General features: G+C 39.7%; 1 protein-coding gene across 1 annotated transcript; it reads right to left on the reverse strand.

Moving 5' to 3' along the window:
- Positions 1–5,558: 5,558 nt before the first annotated feature.
- Positions 5,559–23,630, reverse strand: LOC121384963 (kelch-like protein 40a). The gene is made up of 7 exons (XM_041515498.1): positions 23,577–23,630; positions 19,968–21,072; positions 19,224–19,416; positions 14,328–14,525; positions 12,590–12,690; positions 6,761–6,898; positions 5,559–5,937 (listed from the first exon to the last, which is right to left on the reverse strand). Exons 2-7 carry the CDS (start codon positions 21,037–21,039, stop codon positions 5,744–5,746), a joined length of 1,896 nt encoding a protein of 631 aa, XP_041371432.1. The 5' UTR covers positions 21,040–21,072; positions 23,577–23,630; the 3' UTR covers positions 5,559–5,743.
- Positions 23,631–26,022: the final 2,392 nt, after the last annotated feature.

Genomic DNA, 26,022 nt, shown 5'->3' on the forward strand with positions numbered 1-26,022 from the left:
ATCCATCATTAGTGACAGACAAGTGTGAGTACCCTACAACTACATACCATCCATCATTAGTGACAGACAAGTGTGAGTACCCTACAACTACATACCACCCTACAACTACATACCATCCATCATTAGTGACAGACAAGTGTGAGTACCCTACAACTACATACCATCCATCATTAGTGACAGACAAGTGTTAGCACTATACAACTACACACCATCCATCATTAGTGAGAGACAAGTGTGAGCACTCTACACCTACATACCATCCATCATTAGTGACAGACAAGTGTGAGTACTCTACAACTACATATCACCCATCATTAGTGACAGACAAGTGTGAGCACCATACAACATTCAAACCTTATCATTTTTGTAGTACTCGAATTGTATCATGGGGTGAGGAGAAGACACGGGATGTAGCTAGATGCAAGGTTGGTCTAGGATCGATCCCCGTCAGTGGGCCCATTGAGCTATTTCTGGTGCCCTACAACTGGTATATCTATGGCGGTGGCATGTGTTATCCTGTTTGTGGGATGGTGCATATCAAAGATCCCTTGCTACTAATGAAATAATATAGCGGGTTTCCTCTCTAAAACTATAATGTTAGAATTACCAAATGATCAATATCCAATAGCTGATGGTTAAAAATTAATGTGCTCTAGTGGTGTCATTAAATACATTTTTAAAAACTTTAAATACATTTTGTGTGAAGACATACAAATTATGTGACTTAACACAAAACCAGTCTATTAATAACTTAAATTTGCAGTAAATTATAAGCGTACATATTTTCAATGAAATATAGAAAATATTAATGTACAAAATGCACAGATATTATTATGTAATAAAACAATTACTTACCACATTTTGGGCAATATTACCTTACATGGATGTTTGAACTCGAATCGTTTTGACATGTATGAAAACAAAACAAAAACGCGAAGGAACAGAACTTTTGACGAGTGTTCTCTAATGCGATTTGATTGTCTGCGACAGGGAGGGGCAATGGAGAGGGGCAATGGAGAGGAGCAATGGGGAGGGGCAATGGGCAGTCAAAAAGAAATAAACTTTGCAGGGGGTGTAACCCCAAAACGCCTGTATACCTGATGGAGCTTACATAAGTGTACGAGATGGGAGCACAAGGGGCAGGCCACCCTACAAACATGGGAGCCCATACGCCTATATGGAGCTGTGAACTATCTATCAGTGTTGGAGTCAGTACCTGGATGTGAACCCAGCACCTAACAGTCTCAAAGACCATTGGGGGTTTTCTCATTCCTGTCTGTCAGAAAGTGCATATAAAAGATCCCTTGCTGCATTAAGAAAAATGTAGCAGGTTTCCTCTGACTACGTGTCAGAATTACCAAATGTTTGACATCCAGTAGCCGATGATTAATTAATCAATGTGTTCTAGTGATGTCGTTAAACAAAACAAACACACTTGTAGCTCAACACCAAACTCGATATACATACTTAACCAAATTCATTAATGGCCAGTATATACAGTAGAATCTCGTTGGCTCGACCTCAGAAGGGTCGATCACACCGCAACGCTCGAACCAAAAACGAAGTCCCGAGATTTTTGTTCGGTAAACCCGTATATTAACGGCTGAAGGGTCGAACACGTCCAGGGTCGACTATAAGCCTTCGCTCGAACTAAATTGTCGGTCCCATCAATATTAATAGCTATATTTCCCTCGAACTGGTGATCCATCAGATATCAATTAGGCCAAATAAAATAAAAAAGAGTTGGTGATCATCCTTTTGATCACACAAATCAGGGGGGAGGTTGTGTTTTTTTCTGTGAAAAACTTTATAAAACCCTGGAGACCAGGAGTAGCAGTCAACAGCGCATGAGCCTGGATGTTGTAGTTCCTTCACTGGCCGCCAGATGGACCTGGTGATGGTTTAACCCGTTACGGTGCTTACAAAAGTTGAATTGCTGCTATCTCGACGCATTTTTAACAGTTTTTAACAAACTGAAAAATAAAATAATTCAGGGGCGGGCGCATTTTTCAGGTACGGGCGGGGACGATCACCAACTCTTTTTTTTATTTGGCCTTATGGCAAACCGCCAAACAGGACTAACAATTACTGCGCTTGCTCAGTTGGTTATTATAACCTTCGGATTAATAATTATTTAGGCGGAACGAACTATAGAAAGAAAGAAAGAAATGTTTTATTTAAAGACGCAGACATAGATGAATCAGGGAATCGCAACACTAGCTATGCAATCCTTTTGTCACCACACTTGTCATGTTGTTTATTAATGACTATCGGTAATGATCTTTCAAGTACAGCTAGTGTTACTGCAACTGTTAAACGAACCGTGATACCAATCAAACAATTAGTGCACAAACGGGCCTCAGCATAAAGCGTTACTTTGAAAACGACTACATTTCTGAAAAGTGGACAGTGCTGCGTCTTTTATTGTTGAAATATTCAAATTGGGGTTCAGTAATAAATTCATGTAAATACAGATTAAGAATTTGCCATTTATTTATTTGATTTCAGTGCATTTACATGTATTACACAATTTGTATCTAATTCAACTTTCTAACTGATGTTACGGAAATGTCCGATGTTGACCGAATGGTTCGGTCGAACTACCCGATGGGTCGAACACAAGCACTGACGGGGTTCGAGCCAACGGGATTTAACTGTATTTCCAAATTAGTTCTTTACATATTTGGTATAAAATATATTTTTGGGTTATACAAAGCTTGAATCACTGGTCACACGTTTTACAATTATCTATGATCAAAACGTGCTAATGTAATACAAGATTAGCCAAATTTGACTAAAAGGTCTACAGACCCTAAGTTTGTTGAGTATATTTCAATGCATCTTTATTACAGGATAATGACAAAACATTAAAGACCAATTTGTGGTTTTAAACAGATATTTAATTTGTATCATTAATACTGTATCAAGGTGTATGAAAACACCAGTGTCATATCACAGTGAACAATCATGTGTTGAGTAAGTTGCTTCATCACATAACTATAAACATATTTCATCACATTATTTGCTGGATGTACAGTATAACATGCTGGGCTGTTCACATCATTTGCTGGATGTACAGTATAACATGCTGGGCTGTTCACATCATTTGCTGGATGTACAGTATAACATACAGGGCTGTTCACATCATTTGCTGGATGTACAGTATAACATGCTGGGCTGTTCACATCATTTGCTGGATGTACAGTATAACATGCTGGGCTGTTCACATAATTTGCTGGATGTACAGTATAACATGCTGGGCTGTTCACATTATTTGGTGGGTGTACAGTACAACATACTGGGTTGTTTACATCATTTGCTGGATGTACAGTATAACATGCTGGGCTGTTCATATTATGTGTTGAACTTATAACATGCTGGGCTGTTCACATTATTTGCTGGATGTTCACATTATTTGCTGGATGTACAGTATAACAAGCTGGGCTGTTCACATCATTTGCTGGATGTACAGTATAACAAGCTGGCTGTTCACATCATTTGCTGGATGTACAGTATAACAAGCTGGGCTGTTCACATCATTTGCTGGATGTACAGTATAACAAGCTGGGCTGTTCACATCACTTGCTGGATGTACAGTATAACGTGCTGGGCTGTTCACATCACTTGCTGGATGTACAGTATAACGTGCTGGGCTGTTCACATCACTTGCTGGATGTACAGTATAACGTGCTGGGCTGTTCACATCACTTGCTGGATGTACAGTATAACGTGCTGGGCTGTTCACATCACTTTCTGGATGTACAGTATAACGTGCTGGGCTGTTCACATCACTTGCTGGATGTACAGTATAACGTGCTGGGCTGTTCACATCACTTGCTGGATGTACAGTATAACGTGCTGGGCTGTTCACATCACTTGCTGGATGTACAGTATAACGTGCTGGGCTGTTCACATCACTTGCTGGATGTACAGTATAACGTGCTGGGCTGTTCATATCATTTGCTGGATGTATAATGTACATGTAACAAGATTGGCTGTTCACATCAGTTGCTGGATGATTAATGTAACACAATGAACTCTCCACATCTTTTACTGGAGATACAGTACAAAATGAGAGCCATCCACATCAATTGCTGAATTCACTGCTGATCCAGCACCTCGTGCGGTATATTGGCGACAGCACTAATAAATATATCCCCCTCCCAGCACCCTACTCCCCCCTCACTGCTGATCCAGCACCTCGTGTGGTATATTGGCGACAACACTAATATATCCCCCTCCCAGCACACTACTCCCCCTCACTGCTGATCCAGCACCTCGTGTGGTATATTGGCGACAACACTAATATATATATCCCCCTCCCAGCACCCTACTCCCCCCCCCCACTGCTGATCCAGCACCTTGTGTGGTATATTGGCGACAACACTAATATATATATCCCCCTCCCAGCACCCTACTCACCCCTCACTGCTGATCCAGCACCTCGTGTGGTATACTGGCGACAACACTAATATATATATCCCCATCGTGCCCCAGCACCCTACTCGTCCCCCAGCACCCTACTCCCCCCCACCACTGCTGATCCAGCACCTCGTGTGGTATATTGGCGACAACACTAATATATATATCCCCTCTCGTCCCCCAGCACCCTACTCCCCCCCCACTGCTGATCTAGCACCTCGTGTGGTATATTGGCGACAACACTAATATATATATCCCCTCTCGTCCCCCAGCACCCTACTCCCCCCCCCCCCACCCTACTGCTGATCTAGCACCTCATGTGGTATATTGGCGACAACACTAATATTAATATCCCCTCGTCCCCCAGCACCCTACTCTCCCCCCCACTGCTGATCTAGCACCTCGTGTGGTATATTGGCGACAACAATAATATATATATCCCCCCTCGTCCCCCAGCACCCTACTCCCCCCTACTGCTGATCCAGCACCTCTTGTGGTATATTGGCGACAACACTAATATATATATCCCCCCTCGTCCCCCAGCACCCTACTCCCCCCCCACTGCTGATCTAGCACCTCGTGTGGTATATTGGCGACAACACTAATATATATATCCCCCCTCCTCCCAGCACCCTACTCCCCCCCCACTGCTGATCTAGCACCTCGTGTGGTATATTGGCGACAACACTAATATATATATCCCCTCTCGTCCCCCAGCACCCTACTCCCCCCCCCACTGCTGATCTAGCACCTCGTGTAGTATATTGGCGACAACACTAATATTAATATCCCCCCTCGTCCCCCAGCACCCTACTCCCCCCCACTGCTGATCTAGCACCTCGTGTGGTATATTGGCGACAACACTAATAAATATATCCCCCTCCCAGCACCCTACTCCCCCCCCACTGCTGATCTAGCACCTCGTGTGGTATATTGGCGACAACACTAATATATATATCCCCTCTCGTCCCCCAGCACCCTACTCCCCCCCCCCACTGCTGATCTAGCACCTCGTGTGGTATATTGGCGACAACACTAATATATATATCCCCTCGTACCCCAGCACCCTACTCCCCCCCCCCACTGCTGATCCAGCACCTGTGTGGTATATTGGCAACAATACTAATATATCCCCCTCCCATCATCCTACTCCCCCCTCACTGCTGATCCAGCACCTCGTGTGGTATATTGGTGACAACACTAATAAATATATCCCCCTCCCAGCACCCTACTCCCCCCTCACTGCTGATTCAGCACCTCGTGTGGTATATTGGTGACAACACTAATAAATATATCCCCCTCCCAGCACCCTACTCCCCCCTCACTGCTGATCCAGCACCTCGTGTGGTATATTGGCCACAACACACCCGAACGTGCTCATCACTGTGGGGAGTTCGTAACCTTCAATCCAGGTCATCTTGTCCTTGTCCTCGTGCAGCCAGCACAGACCGGCCATCCAGCTCTTGTCGTCCTCCCCACCCACCACAAGGATCGTGTTACCGTATTTAACCACACCTGGAAATGAACACAGGTGGAACATGTAGCTGAAAGTTGTACGTTTTATAACGCCTTACAGTAACAGACCCTTTAGTTTTTAAGCACTATGGCATATTTTTCATTGTTAGAGCCTTACTGAATTATTTAGATTTAATTTGTTCGATCATCCATTTCTGTACATTCGAAATGTTTCTAGTCATCCTGGGGTTTCTAATATCACGAAATGCATTTGGTTTTTTTTTAATTGCATGTACCTCTGAGAAGTAATGGTTATAGAGATGAGCTCTGGTCTATTTTAAGGGTATTGTCCTCTTTCAGTGGCACACACTCTTGTTTCACTCTATTGTAACTTTATCCAAATGTGTTACAGGTTTGTAGACTAAGTGTTCATTTTCACGGGCTGAATCTTGATGCATGGTCAGTTTGGGATCGATCCTCGTCAGTGGGCCCATTGGGCTATTTCTCGCTCCAGCCAGTGCAACATGACTGGTACATCAAGACCGTGGTATGTGCTATCCTGTCTATGGGATGGTGCATATAAAAGATCCCTTGCTGCCAATCGAAATGATTAGCCCATGAAGTGGCAACAGCGGGTTTCCGCTCTCAATATCTGTGTGGTCCTTAACCATATGTCCAACGCCATAGAACCGTAAATAAAATGTGTTTAGTGCGTCACTAAATAAAACATTTGCATTAAGTTCTGCCACTCATTAACATACACAATTAATTTAATTATTTGCTCAAATTAATTATTTTCAAAGGTTATTAATAGCTATCCCAACAGATTCTTTAACAGGAATTGAACCCACAGCCCCACACAAGCTGTCAGTAAAAAGGTCACCTGTTCCACACAGCGGGTTGGGCAGTTCTGGTCCTGCACTCCACGACTCCGCCACTGGGTCAAATATCTCCACGGAACTCACGCAATGCTCCGGCAAGTATTCCTTTGTCCACTTGTCACTGATTTTAGAGTTTCCACCTGAAACATCGGTAAACAAATCTTTAGCCAATAATAAACACATTTCCATTGGCCTGGACATAAGCATAGGAGACAGGGGGACGGGGAATTGCCCCACTAATGCTGGAGCAAAACCTCAAATTTAGGCAAAAATGATAGATATTTGGGTAAAATGTGCCAACCTGATACCTTTTTACCATGTATTTCCATAACAAATTAGTTGTAATACATGTAAAAATATGTAGTGATTCGTTTGCAACCCTATATAGCTATTCAGTAGTAGTGCTACTATGAAATAATATTGTTATGCAGATTCGGTCATTTTCATTTAATTCTGGCAAAAGCGAGCCTGCACACCCCCCCCCCTCCCTCCCCTTACAAAAATGGGAGCCCAACGCATATGGGCCTGGACAACTAGTAGTCAAGAAAAGTTACTAATCCTGGACAACTAGTAGTCAATAAACGTTACTACCGTATATTGCCGTGTATTAGCCGACTTTTGAAGCATAGAAATACTTTCCAAAAGTAGAGAGTCGGCTTATACATGGAGGCAACAAATTGGATCATAAAATTCCGATCGAAAATACTCCCGACCGTGATTTATAAATTTTGATCAGACCCTTAGCCTTTCACAGATTATGTAACAATAATTTGTGCACAGTATAAATAAAACACCCCATCATGCAATATTATGCAGGTTTTTTTTCTTGAATGCATTATAAGTTTGAATAATAATAATAAAAAATTACTTGTTTTATTGTCATTTCAATGGTAAAAACTTATTCTTTCCAACTGTCCGCCATCTTTGTTTGACCTGTGCTGGGACCAGTCTTTCATACAGCAAATTTAAGATAGAAAACGGTGTTTTTTCTTCAAACAAGTATTATATTTCTAATATTATTGTTTTGTTGGGAGGGTGCATTAAACTGTAAAGTAAATTAAGCTCATTATTAACATTACTGACTGAAAAAACATAACATGAATTTCAGGACGATAATTACTCCCACTATTGTCACATGACCATACCATATACGGTGAACTGCAGTCACGGACCGCATGGGCAACCTAGGACGACACCACAGCATCGTAAAGGTCTAAAATTAACGAGCTACTCTCGATTCACTAATATCAAAACCTATATTAGCTCGGCCATTTACCTTTCGACCGACCGTTCAAAATTGCGCTAAAATTTCCTCAACAAAATTGCGCACCACTTTCTCTTTGGCATTAACGGCTCCATTCAAATTCCATAGCACCACCACCACCCCCACCCACCTGCTACCGATTCAATCGGGCTGCTGGTGCTCCCTTGCACCTGCCAGTGCAGGCGGTCCTTCCTTCCCCTCCCCCCACCTTTCCTGTCATGGACGGAAGAGCCGGCCAAGGCGTGGCGTATGACAGGCGTGTGCTACAACAGCTTGCTCTGAATGTGCATGTAAAACCCTATGACATGACATGACACATGACGGACCGCATGATCTTTTGTTTCAGTGTGTGTGGTGGGGGATTAAACATGCCTCAATGATTTTACTTTTTGCTGTCCAGTGAATAAATTAGTTACTTGTGTGCAGTGATATGTTGTTACAGCTTGAATTATTTGTTTTTCTGTTATGCTTTATCAGTTCTAAATTATTTTTCACGGCATGGTAGATGTTAGCATTGCCGCATTGATTGCGATCGCGATTACCGTGTTTGTAATAATTAAAGGGAAAACAAATATAATGAACAAGAAAAGCACAAGTCTATTTGTTGACAGTATTATTAAAATCGATACAACATACAGCTGGACAAATGATGACTTCAGCTTATACACAAGGCGGATGATTTCGTACTAGATATTTTGGGTCAAACTAAGAGGTCGGCTTATCCAAGGAGTCGGCTAATACACGGCAATATACGGTAGTCCTGGACGACTAGTAGTCAATAAAAGTTACTAGTCCTGGACGACCAGTAGTCAAGAAAAGTTACTAGTCCTGGACGACCAGTAGTCAAGAAACGTTACTAGTCCTGGACTAGTAGTGAAGAAAAGTTACTAGTCCTGGACGACCAGTAGTCAAGAAAAGTTACTAGTCCTGGACGACCAGTAGTCAAGAAAGGTTACTAGTCCTGGACAACCAATTGGCAAGAAAAGTTACTAGTCCTGGACGACCAGTAGGCAAGAAAAGTTACTAGTCCTGGACGACCATTAGTCAAGAAAAGTTACTAGTCCTTGACGACCAGTAGGCAAGAAAAGTTACTAGTCCTGGACGACCAGTAGGCAAGAAAAGTTACTAGTCCTGGACGACCAGTAGGCAAGAAAAGTTACTAGTCCTGGACGACCAGTAGTCAAGAAAAGTTACTAGTCCTGGACTAGTAGTCAAGAAAAGTTACTAGTCCTGGACAACCAGTAGTCAAGAAAAGTTACTAGTCCTGGACGACCAATAGGCAAGAAAAGTTACTAGTCCTGGACGACCAGTAGGCAAGAAAAGTTACTAGTCCTGGATGACCAGTAGGCAAGAAAAGTTACTAGTCCTGGACGACCATTAGTCAAGAAAAGTTACTAGTCCTGGACGACCAGTAGTCAAGAAAAGTTACTAGTCCTGGACGACCAGTAGGCAAGAAAATTTACTAGTCCTGGATGACCAGTTGTCAAGAAAAGTTACTAGTCCTGGACTAGTAGTCAAGAAAAGTTACTAGTCCTGGACGACCAATAGGCAAGAAAAGTTACTAGTCCTGGACGACCAGTAGGCAAGAAAAGTTACTAGTCCTGGACGACCAGTAGGCAAGAAAAGTTACTAGTCCTGGACGACCATTAGTCAAGAAAAGTTACTAGTCCTGGACGACCAGTAGTCAAGAAAAGTTACTAGTCCTGGACGACCGGTAGTCAAGAAAATTTACTAGTCCTGGACGACCAGTAGGCAAGAAAATTTACTAGTCCTGGACGACCAGTTGTCAAGAAAAGTTACTAGTCCTGGACTAGTAGTCAAGAAAAGTTACTAGTCCTGGACGACCAGTAGTCAAGAAAAGTTACTAGTCCTGGACGACCAATAGGCAAGAAAAGTTACTAGTCCTGGATGAACAGTAGGCAAGAAAAGTTACTAGTCCTGGATGACCAGTAGGCAAGAAAAGTTACTAGTCCTGGACGACCAGTAGGCAAGAAAAGTTACTAGTCCTGGACGACCATTAGTCAAGAAAAGTTACTAGTCCTGGACGACCAGTAGTCAAGAAAAGTTACTAGTCCTGGACGACCGGTAGTCAAGAAAATTTACTAGTCCTGGACGACCAGTAGGCAAGAAAATTTACTAGTCCTGGACGACCAGTTGTCAAGAAAAGTTACTAGTCCTGGACTAGTAGTCAAGAAAAGTTACTAGTCCTGGACGACCAGTAGTCAAGAAAAGTTACTAGTCCTGGACGACCAATAGGCAAGAAAAGTTACTAGTCCTGGATGAACAGTAGGCAAGAAAAGTTACTAGTCCTGGATGACCAGTAGGCAAGAAAAGTTACTAGTCCTGGACGACCAGTAGTCAAGAAAAGTTACTAGTCCTGGACAACTAGAAGTCAATAAAAGTTACTAGTCCCCATCGAACATCATCAGTCTTCCCATTAGTGGTTACAATTCATTCATTCATTTTAGATTCATTTCAGTTATTTTTTGTTTATATCCAATTAAGGAAGTGGTTACATGCATGTGAATAATATACAAAGCTGTGTATAAAAAATGTGAAAGTTTGTTTTCTTTAACGACACAAAAAGAGCACATTGGTTAATTAATAATTGGATATTTGATGTCAAATCGTGGGGCGCTGTTTAGCACTGTAAAAAAAAAAAAAAACTGTCAGAGAATGGCTCCACGGGGGTGGGGGTCTGTGGGGGGGGGGGGGATGGTTGGAGGGCTTTCATTTGCATCTTAGCCAAGTGCTTTACAGACTGTTAATTTATTTCTAAAAATTAAAAAGAATACAATGTAAAAGTTTTCTACTTCTTCATTTTTTCTAGCAGAACAAGGGAGACAACTCTATAGAGCTAAAGCTATGTGCGAAAAGTGATTCCTGCAAAGAGATTGACATGCCCATCCAATTTCAGAAACACATTGTACCTCCGTTAAGAATGTATCCATGCATTCTGAAACACACTGTACCTCCGTTAAGAATGTATCCATGCATTCTGAAACACACTGTACCTCCGTTAAGAATGTATCCATGCATTCTGAAGTGCCGCACATATGGCCCTTCCCAAGAGCATGTAGCATTGAAAATTCCAAATTTAATGTGTAAATATATCTAAAATTATGTCCGTTGTGAAAATTAATTTAACAGTGGTGCATTGTGTCACTGAAGGGCCTAAAAAGCATACATATGCTTAAATTGCGTTAATTTTTCAAATCCCATCCGACATGGGACTCTAAATAAGTGCTTAACTTGTCGTTAGTAAATGTTTTATATTAAGGCACACAACCAAGCTAGTGATTTTGACAGTTATCTCAACACTTTGAAATCATAAAACCAATGTAGGCTATGTTTAAAAAAGTTCAGAAAAATCAATAAGAATGCAATTTTATTTACATTTTCAAATTAATTTGCTTTGTAACCAATTTCTAGTTGAAAACCCTCAATATGTGTACACTATGTATTATAAAAGGGGAGGGATGTCGATATGTGTACACTATGTATTATAAAAGGGGAGGGATGTCGATATATGTACACTATTATAAAAAGGGAGGGACCTCGATATGTGTATACTATGTATTATAAAAGGGGAGGGATGTAGATATGTGTACATTATGCATTATAAAAGAGGAGAGATCTCGATATGTGTACACTATTATAAAAGGGGAGGGATCTCGATATGTGTACACAATGTATTATAAAAGAGGAGAGATCTCGATATGTGTACACTATTATAAAAGGGGAGGGATCTCGATATGTGTACACAATGTATTATAAAAGAGGAGAGATCTCGATATGTGTACACTATTATAAAAGGGGAGGGATCTCGATATGTGTACACTATTATAAAAGGGGAGGGATGTCGATATGTGTACACTATTATAAAAGGGGAGGGACCTTGATGTGTACACAATGTATTATAAAAGGGGAGGGATGTCGATATGTGTACACTATGTATTAAAAAGGGGAGGGATGTCGATATGTGTACACTATGTATTAAAAAGGGGAGGGATGTCGATATGTGTACACTATGTATTAAAAAGGGGAGGGATGTCGATATGTGTACACTATGTATTAAAAAGGGGAGGGATGTCGATATGTGTACACTATCTAGGGATGTCGATATGTGTACACTATGTATTAAAAAGGGGAGGGATGTCGATATGTGTACACTATGTATTAAAAAGGGGAGGGATGTCGATATGTGTACACTATGTATTAAAAAGGGGAGGGATGTCGATATGTGTACACTATCTATTATAAAAGGGGAGGGATGACACTCAGAAGGTGATGCCTACCTCAGGTGCTAGGATCAAACCCACTCCGTGCACTTATTTCAAAGAACATGTTATGTCAGAATCACAAGATACTTGACATTCAATAGCTGATGATTAATAAATCAATGTGCTCTAGTGGTGTCGTTAAACAAAACAAATGTTTTACTTCATAATAAAAGACCTTTAATTTAACTGAGAAATTAATTTTGTTATATTATGTTAGGCCAAGAAAGATTTAATTGATTTTGGACATTTTAACACAAGTTAATGTTCCACTTGTGTGGTCTTACCAATGACATAGATGTTTTCTTTGTAAACCACACTTCCTGCTAAAACTCGAGGTGTGTTCATGGGAGGTAACTCTGTCCAGGTATCATTAGCAGGATCATATCTAAAAAAAATTAAATACACAAATAATAATAATTATTACTATTATCAAGAAAAAGAAATACTAAATCACTGTTCAATAATTATACCCCACCATGTTTTTGTTTCTTACATATGACTTTACTTAACCCTAACCTGGATTATATATATGTGGAAGAAAAAAGTGAAAACTACTTAACATTATAACCTGATACACAAATAACAGGCATAATATACATCAAAATATTGTCTTTTATCGGCAAAAAATTATCATCCTGACAATGTAATATCCACACACAAACGATCATCCTGACAATGTAATATCCACACACAAACTATCATCCTGACAATGTAATATCCACACACAAACGATCATCCTGACAATGTAATATCCACACACAAACGATCATCCTGACAATGTAATATCCACACACAAACGATCATCCTGACAATGTAATATCCACACACAAACTAGTTACAGACAAGTTGAAACAGACTATACAAATAAATGTAACAGAAAAAACATCAAAAATGAAAAATCCCTCCTATAGTCTGGGCCAGAGTGGAAACTGGTATCACCTGGTCGGGCAAATTCTCATGGTGTGTTTTGAATAGCCCTATGTCTGTAGTTAATAAATTAATATCATAGACTTTTGTAAGGAGTAGCTTCTTGGTGGATATCAACCCATAAACATATTGAGGTGAGGACAAATTCTTGTACAATATTTTGAGGTAAGGATAATAAAATTTATTATATAAGATTTAGTGAAATATCTTAAAATATCAGTGAAATAAATGTGTTATCAGTCACTTAGTAACAATAACACATTTTAAAGTTAAAATAGCACTATTTCACTCTAAAATGAGTTATCGTCACTGTAGAAAATGTTATCTTCACTGTAAGAAAGCCAGAACTATTTTGCTGCTGGCATTTTAAAAATAAAGGTAAATTGGCAAAAGTTACATAATAAATAGAAAATTTCATGTTTTGTGTCAAATATGATTTATATCTCATCTCGTGAAGTTTGCAATCATATCTCACTCGCCGGCAAGCGTGACTCATGAGATACGATTGCAAACTTCACTCAATGAGATATACATCAAATTTGACAAAAAACAAATTGCTTTGAAAAAATGTTCCTTGACAACAAACGACAGAAAGTCATATTTACCAAAACTAACATAAAAGTGTGAAAAACCCATAATTATTTTGCAGGCAGTCAACAGATCCTTACACACTACCAGTAACACTTTGAAAATAGTTTACCATTGCCTTAGATTTCAACTTTTAAAAGGGACCACTTATCCAAAATATGTCATGGTCGCCATCACGGATTTCCAAGATGTCCACCATGCCAAAACCTATTGATACCAATACCTTAGAACCTATACCACCTAGGCTCATAGCTTTCCTTTTAATCTAACTTAGAGTTTTGAGGGTAATGCATGTAGTTACATCATCCACAATATTACTAGACAGATTTTGTAAATAAAAGAAATGAAATATATAGTCTTATTGAGGAACAATGCTACAATCCAAGTTAGGAACAATTAATCATTCAGATCAGGCATTCTTTCATGTTGAGGTGCGTTATATTTTACAGTCAACCCCCCACACACACACACCCCACACACACCCCACACACACACCCCGTAACTGACCTGTAAGCGTTTTGACTGATCTGCGTTGGATTCTCGCCTCCGAAGACGTACAGCTTGCCGCAGAAGCTGAGTGCGGTCATGAATCGCAGTGGCTGTGGTAGCGGGTTCACCAGCATCCAACAGTCCGTGTGTGGGCAGTACCGCTCGACACTTGTGAGGATTTCACTGCCATCGTGTCCACCTACCGCAAACATGTACCTAGAAAACACAACACAACCAGTGATACCATTCAGAATAAAAATAACAAGTGGAAATAACATTATATAGGCGACTCTTACCGTCTGCTGTGACTGTCATGTGACTTAAACAAGGTTATACCAAAGACTAAGAATGACGCAATTTCATTGATTTATGTTTAGGGGATAAATATTACTGTGTTTCGTTAATACTACACCTATTAGAATTATCTGAAAGAAATTTTATTGTTTTTATCAAAGAAATCCCACAAATTTTAAAAGCCTAATTATCTAATCTCCTTACTAAAGTTACTTACGATATTCAATGAAAATATTTGTAGTAAGTAAAAGTATGATGTAATATCGTTTTCTTTCCTTTGACATGACGCTAATGACTTAGGAGCGAAACAAAGGCAAATTTAGTAGTATTGTGTTTTGTATTTTGAACATGATTTATTGTAATACAGGATACATTGAAAATATATTTTCGTTTGTTGTTAATTTTTGTTGCAAAAAGTATGCATATGATTGGACTACATTTGTGAAGCGGTGTTTCATCCTCATATAGAATTATTTTGAGCACTTCACATGTATTCATTTTGGATAAGAACCACATTGATGGGGTAGGTCTACTAATTTATAACTTTTACTAACATATTTTCACCTTTTTTTTTCATAAATACATAAAATAATATTCATTTACGAAATGGTAAGTATTATTTTCATGTTTTTTCAAACTTTTAAAATATTTTAAAGCAGTTAATGTTGTTTAAAATTGCATTTACAAAATCGATAGTCATTTTCATCTTGTCTTCTTTATCAGTTTTATTGTCCTAAACAAAAGGTGTACTTCAGATTGTGATAGCACTGATACAGTTATTTCTGCTGAACCTGCTTGTGCCATCTTGGGAACACAGACTAGAATAGCAGGTAATATGACACATGATTGAACTGACTGCTGCGATCGACCAGAGACTGGACCGTACTCGGGGAGGGTGCGTGTTCACTGCTGCTAAGGAATTGATAAAAATTGCAATAGCACGAAACAATAATACAATAAGAACAATAACATCATTTTCATCTGAAGTTAGTAAAATTTTTGACAATTATTTATAATGATGTTTAAATATAATGGAAGAATTAATATACTAACGAAAACACCACACATGAGGTTTAGTGACAGCATATCGGAGGAGTTCTCAGAATTTTGTCATCATGATAAATCCTGGTTGCTCAGCATACATCTATCGTCCAATTTATCATGAAAATTAACCAATGGGAAAGAGGCTTATGACAGTTGTATTAGAATAAACATTAACACCACAAATTAATTACCAGTAATATCAACTGATCAGGGATGAGTTTTTAATTTAAATATATATCACAAGGTTATTAACATGCATAAACTATTTTAAAGACCGGCCTCGGTGGCGTCGTGGCAGGCCATCGGTCTATAGGCTGGTAGGTACTGGGTTCGGATCCCAGTCGAGGCATGGGATTTTTAATCCAAATACCGACTCCAAACCCTGAGTGAGTGCTCCGCAAGGCTCAATGGGTAGGTGTAAATCACTTGCACCGACCAGTGATCAATAACTGGTTCAACAAAGGCCATGGTTTGTGCTATCCTGCCTGTGGGAAGCGCAAATAAAAGATCCCTTGCTGCTAATCGGAAGAGTAGCCCATGTAGTGGCGACAGCGGGTTTCCTCTCAAAATCTGTGTGGTCCTTAACCATATGTCTGACGCCATATAACCGTAAATAAAATGTGTTGAGTGCGTCGTTAAATAAAACACTTCTTTCTTTCTATTTTAAAGCATCACCATTTGGACTCAGGAAGCATGTATTCTATATCCGTCAAACATTTATTAAATAGGCTGTGAAAAAATCGCTTGCAGCTGCCTATTAATGACATCCATCAGGCCCTAATTTAGAATTGAAAATATAGAAATGACTTCTCCCTTCCCAGAAGAAAGGTGAGACGTTTTATAAAAATAGGTGAAGTAAACATTTATCGTTACATTTCACCACGTTCCACATTCATTTGAAAAAATTCTGAATTATACATTCAGTTACAATTGTATGTTTCATTAAAAATGTTATATTATTAAGTAGTTGATAATGTGTCGTTATGTTAAAATGAAACTACTAATAATTATTTTTTGGCACTACTCAAATGAATGTTACCGAGAATTAACAATGCCAAAGTAAAAACAGGGACTGACAAGGTGCCAAGTGAGCTTTGACATTAAACAAGTCGGGGTCTTCACATCTGTGGTGTGATTTTGCTTTTCAAATCGGATTAGCTTCAAAATATTATGGCAATTTTTTACTTTTCACTACTGTTAATAACTTGGCAACGTGAGCAAAGTCAAAACTCTGATTACCATCGACGACGGTGAGACAGAACTTTAACCTTAACCAACTATATACAAGGTATACAAGTCAAAACTCCGATTACTCATCGACGACGGCGAGACAGAACTGTAATCTTAACAAACTATATACAAGGTATACAAGTCAAAACTCTGATTACCCATCAACGATGGCGAGACAGAACTGTAATCTTAACAAACTATATACAAGTCAAAACTCTGATTACACATTGACGACGGCGAGACAGAACTTTAACCTTAACCAACTATATACAAGGTATACAAGTCAAAACTCCGATTACTCATCGACGACGGCGAGACAGAACTGTAATCTTAACAAACTATATACAAGGTATACAAGTCAAAACTCGGATTACCCATCAACGATGGTGAGACAGAACTGTAATCTTAACAAACAAGGTATACAAGTCAAAACTCTGATTACCATAGACGACGGTGAGACAGAACTGTAATCTTAACAAACTATATACAAGGTATACAAGTCAAAACTCTGATTACCCATCGACGACGGCGAGACAGAACTGTAATCTTAACAAACTATATACAAGGTATACAAGTCAAAACTCTGATTACTCATCAACGATGGTGAGACAGAACTGTAATCTTAACAAACAAGGTATACAAGTCAAAACTCTGATTACCATAGACGACGGTGAGACAGAACTGTAATCTTAACAAACTATATACAAGGTATACAAGTCAAAACTCTGATTACCCATCGACGACGGCGAGACAGAACTGTAACCTTAACAAACTATATACAAGGTATACAAGTCAAAACTCTGATTACACATTGACGATGGTGAGACAGAACTGTAATCTTAACAAACTATATACAAGGTATACAAGTCAAAACTCCGATTACTCGTCAACGATGGTGAGACAGAACTGTAATCTTAACAAACTATATACAAGGTATACAAGTCAAAACTCTGATTACCATCGACGACGGCGAGACAGAACTGTAACCGTAACAAACTATATACAAGGTATACAAGTCAAAACTCTGATTACACATTGACGACGGCGAGACAGAACTGTAATCTTAACAAACTATATACAAGGTATACAAGTCAAAACTCTGATTACCCATCAACGATGGCGAGACAGAACTGTAATCTTAACAAACTATATACAAGTCAAAACTCTGATTACCCATCGATGACGGCGAGACAGAACTGTAATCTTAACAAACTATATACAAGTCAAAACTCTGATTACCCATCGATGACGGCGAGACAGAACTGTAATCTTAACAAACTATATACACGGTATACAAGTCAAAACTCTGATTACTCATCGACGACGGCGAGACAGAACTGTAATCTTAACAAACTATATACAAGGTATACAAGTCAAAACTCTGATTACCCATCAACGACGGTGAGACAGAACTGTAATCTTAACAAACTATATACAAGGTATACAAGTCAAAACTCTGATTACTCATCGACGACGGCGAGACAGAACTGTAATCTTAACAAACTATATACAAGGTATACAAGTCAAAACTCTGATTACCCATCGACGACAGTGAGACAGAACTGTAATCTTAACAAACTATATACAAGGTATACAAGTCAAAACTCTGATTACCCATCAACGACGGTGAGACAGAACTGTAATCTTAACAAACTATATACAAGGTATACAAGTCAAAACTCTGATTACCCATCAACGATGGCGAGACAGAACTGTAATCTTAACAAACTATATACAAGTCAAAACTCTGATTACCCATCGATGACGGCGAGACAGAACTGTAATCTTAACAAACTATATACAAGGTATACAAGTCAAAACTCTGATTACCCATCAACGATGGCGAGACAGAACTGTAATCTTAACAAACTATATACAAGTCAAAACTCTGATTACCCATCGATGACGGCGAGACAGAACTGTAATCTTAACAAACTATATACACGGTATACAAGTCAAAACTCTGATTACTCATCGACGACGGCGAGACAGAACTGTAATCTTAACAAACTATATACAAGGTATACAAGTCAAAACTCTGATTACCCATCAACGACGGCGAGACAGAACTGTAATCTTAACAAACTATATACAAGGTATACAAGTCAAAACTCTGATTACTCATCGACGACGGCGAGACAGAACTGTAATCTTAACAAACTATATACAAGGTATACAAGTCAAAACTCTGATTACCCATCGACGACAGTGAGACAGAACTGTAATCTTAACAAACTATATACAAGGTATACAAGTCAAAACTCTGATTACCCATCAACGACGGTGAGACAGAACTGTAATCTTAACAAACTATATACAAGGTATACAAGTCAAAACTCTGATTACCCATCAACGATGGTGAGACAGAACTCAGACCGTGACATGTGCATCTTGGCCTTGGGCTGCCAGGTGCGATGGATCGGGTCGAACACGTACAGGTTGTTGGACATCCCGTCCGCCGTGATCGAGCCGCGGTAGTTGATCTTCCTTGTCGCACCACCCGCCAGGTAGATTTGGTTATCCCCGGTAATTGCACAACCTGAAACGGATGAAAATTAATTTAGGATAATAGTCATCATTTTTTTAATTCTTTTTTTTTCATATTATTATTTATACAGAGTTAAAACAAAAAGATAGAGAGAAAGGGAAAAAGGAAACAGAAATTACGCTATGTCAGCAGTCAATCAATATTATTTTACCCTAATTGATCAAATTTGCTTTAGAAGTGATCTGAGGATGGAATTTAGCCCAGACAGAAGAGCATTCACCGGAGGCGACTGGGTCAGATAATCAAACTGCCTCAGTGGCCTTATTCTCGCTTTAATCTTCAAGCAAAAGCTAAACATTAACAAACAGTCCTAGAACATAGGTATTGTTTTAAAATCTATAGAACTGTGTATAATACTTTACTTTGCAAACTCTGCCTGTGAAGCTGAATGCAGCGATTATCTGAAAGCAGACTCTGTATTCTGAGCAGCAGCTGCCTCTTGATCCGTATCAAGTTCGTGTCTTTTAACACAAATCTCATTAATTTATTGATCAACGTATTATTGAAGAATTTTACCACAAAACCAAATATATTGTCATTACCTGGGGTGAACAGACTCTGTGGCAACTTGCAGATGTTGATTACCTCCCCCTTTTTGGGCAGCAAGAGCTCCATGCTGTTGTATTTTTTAAGTGTATCCTCCGTATAAGGATTGGCTATGATCATGACGCCGCGCATGTACACCATCCCTCTACGAGGCATCAGATTCAAGTCCATCTCCTGGTGTCGATTCTTCAAAATGTGATAATACCGTATCAAGTCAAGAGTTTTTCTTAGGTCGGGGTTCGATTGTAAGGTCAAATTCGTGTCTATCTTGTCACAGAAATAGTACGAGTTGATGATGGCGAACCGGACAAACCTCATGACGAACTCGAGATGCTGGATCCGGTTTTCCTTGTCATGTTGTAGCCATGCGAGTGACGCCTCGTAAACCGTCTCCTCCGACGTCACCGTCATGTCATCGTCGCTGATAATCTCCACGAGCTTATCAGCGGGAAGCGAGAGGAACTCCTGCTGTTCACAAATCGTCGGAAACCTGCTGTTAATAATCTCCTTGGCTTTAGTCGCAAGAATCTCACATTCGTGAGCCTTTGCAAAGAAGAAGACTCCAACACAGTTACTAACGGTTACGTGATTCATCATGAAATCGGCACACCCATTGCGGAGAGAAATAAGCTGGAAGAGATTGGAAGCTGACAGGAGATTCTGTACTGTCTCCTCTGTCAGTAAAACCTGCCCAGTGTAAATGTAGTCCAACACTAGTGACATCGTCTGGGAGTCAATGTCCTTCAGAGTTACCTTTTCCTGGTGACTCTCAGCCATGTTGTTTGAAAACATCGCCATGAAGTAGGGACAGGATACAGCGAGCACGTTCTTATGACATGAAAACTCTTGTTTGTCCACACAGATAGTGATGTCGACGAATTCCTTGTTGATGTACAGTTTCGAGAATCCCGCCAGTAGACTGGACGCCCGCTGCTGATCGACGAACTGGTCATCTTCAATGCTCGAGTTGACCTCACTTACCTGGGAAATCTCAGAGGTTGCCATAAAGGTCGAGGTCACCTCTCTTGAAGGCAACATCTCGGATGGTGTCAGTATACTCTGTTCCATTGCTTTGATTTACCAAATCCGTTAATAAAAAATCTGAAAAACAAATTATAAATTTCATTAATTTGTTAATTTTAACTTTAATTTTGTGCTTAAATATTCAATTAAAGTTGTTGGGTGATGTCTAGCAGTTAGTAGCCTGGACCATGGCCTCTTCCCAAAAGCGGAAAGCCTTCCAAATGTTCCAGCACGTTAATACTATCACTAACCCTAACCCAAAGCCTGAATATTTTGAATATTGGAACGATCGGAAGTCTTGCCATGAATTGCATCAAGTTCGAGTTCTGTTTTAAATGCACTTTCTATTGATAATTATTATTCAGTTAATTTTAGAAAAATGAGCGTATGCTAATGTTAGTGCACGGGGCACATTATGTCAATACTTTTCTTAACGTGCACGGTGAGTTGCTTCCCTCTGATGATGTAGCATATTTAAAATGGCGGGGGACTTTTGACGGTTGTCGTTGGAAGATTTATTTTGTTAATAATGACACAAGTACTTCAATCGGGATTTAGTGAGTACAGTAGGTTATACATTTTTGGTTTATCTGTCTAGTTGTTGCTCTATTTTGGTTGCTTAATGCATCTTAGAGCATTTTTAATACCAGCTACATATAGATAGATAGATAGATAGATAGATGAATATAGCAATTAGTGAAAAAGTTAATAGAATTAAAATAAAATAAAAAGTTACAAGCCAAAAATAAAAAGAACTGACTGCTTGGTCGAAAATGTATATAATTTTGAGGATTTTAGAAGGACAGTCCAAAAATAAATAAGAGAAAGAAGAGAGGATCGGATTATTTAATAATATTTTTTAAAAAGAAGTAATTTCAACATAAAATTTTGAACGAAGTTCTAAAAGTATAAAGTCCAGATTATATGTCCACGTGAGTGGCCTCGTTAAGGCCGTTAGGAGGGGGAGGTAAGTTGGAGGTGGGCAGAATTTGCAATAAAATTTTGAAAAAGGCCAAAGACCTAAAACCAAAAATGGAGAATAATCTTCATGTCCCAAAAAATTTAATTCGAGTGTGTGGCCAAAAACATTTTCAGGCGATTTGCACAATTTAGACGGGCTGTCAAAATAAAGTGTGTTGGACTATTTATATAAAAAAATAAACATGTTTTAGAACTGGAGCCAAAAAGTTGAAAGTCCAACTAAGCCCTAAATCCGGAGGAAAGGTTGCCGTCTATGGTGTCACTATCAAATTTGTGATGTCGAGGTTGGGGATGTACTACCGGTAGACAGAGGCTCCTACTGTCCTGGTGATGGCTTCATAATCTTTCCCCGAAATTATTTTTAAAATCTGATGAATCGTCGGGTTGTCCATGTTGGATAGCTGCAGCCCCTGATGGTAGACGCCTGACTGTAGGACAGTAACACACAAAGCTGGTGAATCGCCATCTAGCATTACTTTGTGCTTTGGAATGCTGAAGAGCTGCCTGACGTCCTCTTTGTTGCACCTGACAAGCCATTGCTGGCACTGATGAAGTTTGCCAATCTGTAGTGCCCACTGTTCGGCTTGTCTCATGTCGGGTTGCGGTGGTTGACTAAGAGGAGGGCGTGGCTTGTCTTGTTGCTCGCTCTGTTGAGCAGTTGCCTTCCTCTTCGCAACGGCGACTGATCGGCCCTGCGACTCAACAAGGGCCTTCCGTGGTGTCGGTGACGTCGCTGGAATCGTGAAGATCGGAGAGAGTGGAGGGTACCGTGGCGGCTCTTCACACATTGCTGTGTTTAGAACTGCCCCTGGTGTCTCTGGCAGATCGACGATGGCAGGCTGAGCAGGCTCTGTCCGCTTCGTTGAATTGTCCAGTCGGGCTGGGAGTGGCGTCGCAGAAGGGGCCACCGCCGGTGGTTGAGCCACCGGGCTTGACCCCCCTCCTGTGCCATTCATGGCGCATGTATACTCTTCCTCCACCTCCTCTTCTGTTGCATCGGTTCGCCATACACCAAGGTGTACGCAACACGATACTCAATAAGGTTTCCATAAGAAAGGTGGGAGGTAACCCATGAGAGAGACTATGTCTGTTCTCATCACTAGCTTGGACTGGAATGTGTACATATAGAGTATGTAACAAGGTTCTATGTAGAACAACCACACATTCTATGTCCATTTGCCATGATTTGGACTATGCTAATTAATGTAAGTTTTGGGGAAATAGATAGCTCAAACAAATTATTATTGCAAAAAAAATATTAAAAAATAACATAGCTGGCAGGGTTATAATTAACATTTGACTAATTAATGAAGACTATTGCCTGCAATTTATTTTCGATCTTAAATATGCTACGAATACGATAACATGTCATATCATGATGATGTCATTGATGATATCAAATCATTATCAATCGTTCATATTTTCTATTTTTCAGACGATGTAGGGGCCTAAATTGTGGTTTTCTTATGCAAAATGCTTTCTAGTGAAGAATTTTTTATTAAACCAAAATTATAAAGAATTTAAATTATTGTCTTTAAAAAGAATTTCACAAACATAACAAAATTACTGAAAGTAAAGACTAAACCAAAATGTAAACAAACCTCTACCAATATACGCAGGTCTCCATATCGTTATTTCCGCTTTGAATTCCGAACAAAATGCTGCGCACCCTTCTGTAAGTAGTTTTAAAAAAACAAAAACAAAAACAGAGTAGTTGTCTGTGTCGACGTGGTATAAACCAGATACTGAGAGCCTAAAACACACGTTTGAGTAGTTGTCTGTGTCGACGTGGTATAAACCAGATACTGAGAGCCTAAAACACACGTTTGAGTAGTTGTCTGTGTCGACGTGGTATAAACCAGATACTGAGCGCCTAAAACACACGTTTGAGTAGTTGTCTGTGTCGACGTGGTATAAACCAGATACTGAGAGCCTAAAACACACGTTTGAGTAGTTGTCTGTGTCGACGTGGTATAAACCAGATATTGAGAGCCTAAAACACACGTTTGAGTAGTTGTCTGTGTCGACGTGGTATAAACCAGATATTGAGAGCCTAAAACACACGTTTGAGTAGTTGTCTGTGTCGACGTGGTATAAACCAGATATTGACAGCCAAAAACACACGTTTGAGTAGTTGTCTGTGTCGACGTGGCAGGGGCGTAGCGTGATCTGCACCTTGGGGGTTCGAATATGAACCAAGTGGACCCTTTTTCTATTTTGTTTTTGCACCACCAGAAACTCCATATGTATGTTTTAGTTCTGAAAGTGGACCATTTGCTTCAGCGGGGGGGGGGGGGGGGGGGGGGGGGGGGGGGGGGGGGCGGGGGGGTGTCACAAATTTTCCTATGCCGTTGCTGGGATTCGAACCTGTGGCACCGAATTGCCTGCAAATTGCAGACTGACCGTGATGCGTTCTGAGCTATCCAGACATCCATAAAAATTATGCTGTTTATAACTCAACCACATGCATGGTGCCTACAATCTACGCGGTCGATTCCGCTTACATGCATGAAACAGTGGGCAGACCTGGCACCGACTAGTATGTATTGATGTATATATTGTATGCATGTCGAGGTTGACTGTTACACAGATATTAACGCACAAATTGTCTTATGCCGTTGCTGGGACTCGAACCTGAGGCACCGAATCGCCCGCAAATTGCAGACTGACCACGATGTGTGTGTGTGTGTGTGTGTGTGTGTACTGATGGATGGATGGATGGATGTGTTTGTCTCTCTCCCACCTTCTCTCTCTCTCTCTCTCTCTCTCTCTCTCTCTCTCTCTCTCTCTCTCTCTCTCTCTCTCTCTCTCTCTCTCTCTCTCTCTCTCTCTCTCTCTCTCTCTCTCTTGCTCTCTCGCCGTCTGTGTGTGTAAAACGTGCACTTGGATAGTTTGCTGTCTACATTTATTAGCTAGCAATGCGTGAATCATTCAGTAATCCCATAATCCACTGAATAAAAGGATAATCTATTTGCACGGCTAATTGTTGTAACCTTGTTGAAATTAGTGAATTCAGATGGAAAACCAAAATCGCCATACACCGGCGATAGTAGGGAAATTCCGTGCAGAATAATCCAATATCATATTGCATCATGCTGTGACGACTAACCAGGATCCCTGTAACAGATTTAAACACAAGGTCGCACGTGCGAGGTTCATCTATTGAATGACTCAACAGAGTATACTCAACAACAGAAGAAACACACATTTTAATTTCGTTTCCTATAATTTATTTAAATTATTGTTTTTTTGTATGTATTAAAATTAGTAATGTCTTGTGATCGTCTTAGACCAGTGTTGACTGTCTATGAATTGGTATATATAATCTATTGCACAATGCTAAAATGTATATAAAAAACACATTATTGAGTTTAAAAAAAATAAAAAATAATACGCATTGATACGATCATACGAGTTTTAACGTCATTTATTATATAGATATACTAGACTGAGACTACCAATTACCAGCACAAAGTTGGCCACCTTTCTACTCTTACGACTTCTTCGACTGTCTGGTTATTAATCTGAGCACTCTTAGAACTGGATTCTTGTTGTATACAACTCCTACGATCGATTAGTTATTAATCTGAGCACTCTTAGAACTGGATTCTTGTTGTATACAACTCCTACGATCGATTAGTTATTAATCTGAGCACTCTTACAAGTTGATTCCTGTTGTATACAACTCCTACGATCGATTAGTTATTAATCTGAGCACTCTTAGAACTGGATTCTTGTTGTATACAACTCCTACGATCGATTAGTTATTAATCTGAGCACTCTTACAAGTTGATTCCTGTTGTATACAACTCCTACGATCGATTAGTTATTAATCTGAGCACTCTTACAAGTTGATTCCTGTTGTATACAACTCCTACGATCGATTAGTTATTAATCTGAGCTCTCTTACAACTGGATTCCTGTTGTATACGACTCCTACGATCGATTAGTTATTAATCTGAGCACTCTTACAACTCGATTCTTGTTGTATACCACTCCTACGATCGATTAGTTATTAATCTGAGCACTCTTACAACTCGATTCTTG

This window comes from Gigantopelta aegis, chromosome 1 (assembly GCF_016097555.1).
Source record: "Gigantopelta aegis isolate Gae_Host chromosome 1, Gae_host_genome, whole genome shotgun sequence".
Classification (NCBI taxonomy): domain Eukaryota; kingdom Metazoa; phylum Mollusca; class Gastropoda; order Neomphalida; family Peltospiridae; genus Gigantopelta; species Gigantopelta aegis.

Excerpts from the sequence above, each read along its gene's own strand:
- LOC121384963 (XM_041515498.1), bottom strand. The coding sequence starts at position 21,039 with ATGGAACAGAGTATACTGACACCATCCGAGATGTTGCCTTCAAGAGAG. Across the intron at positions 14,526-19,223 it reads TGTCTCACCATCGTTGATGG|GTACATGTTTGCGGTAGGTG; the intron begins GTAATCAGAGTT and ends TGTGTTTTCTAG. Across the intron at positions 5,938-6,760 it reads CAACCCGCTGTGTGGAACAG|GTGTGGTTAAATACGGTAAC; the intron begins GTGACCTTTTTA and ends GTTCATTTCCAG.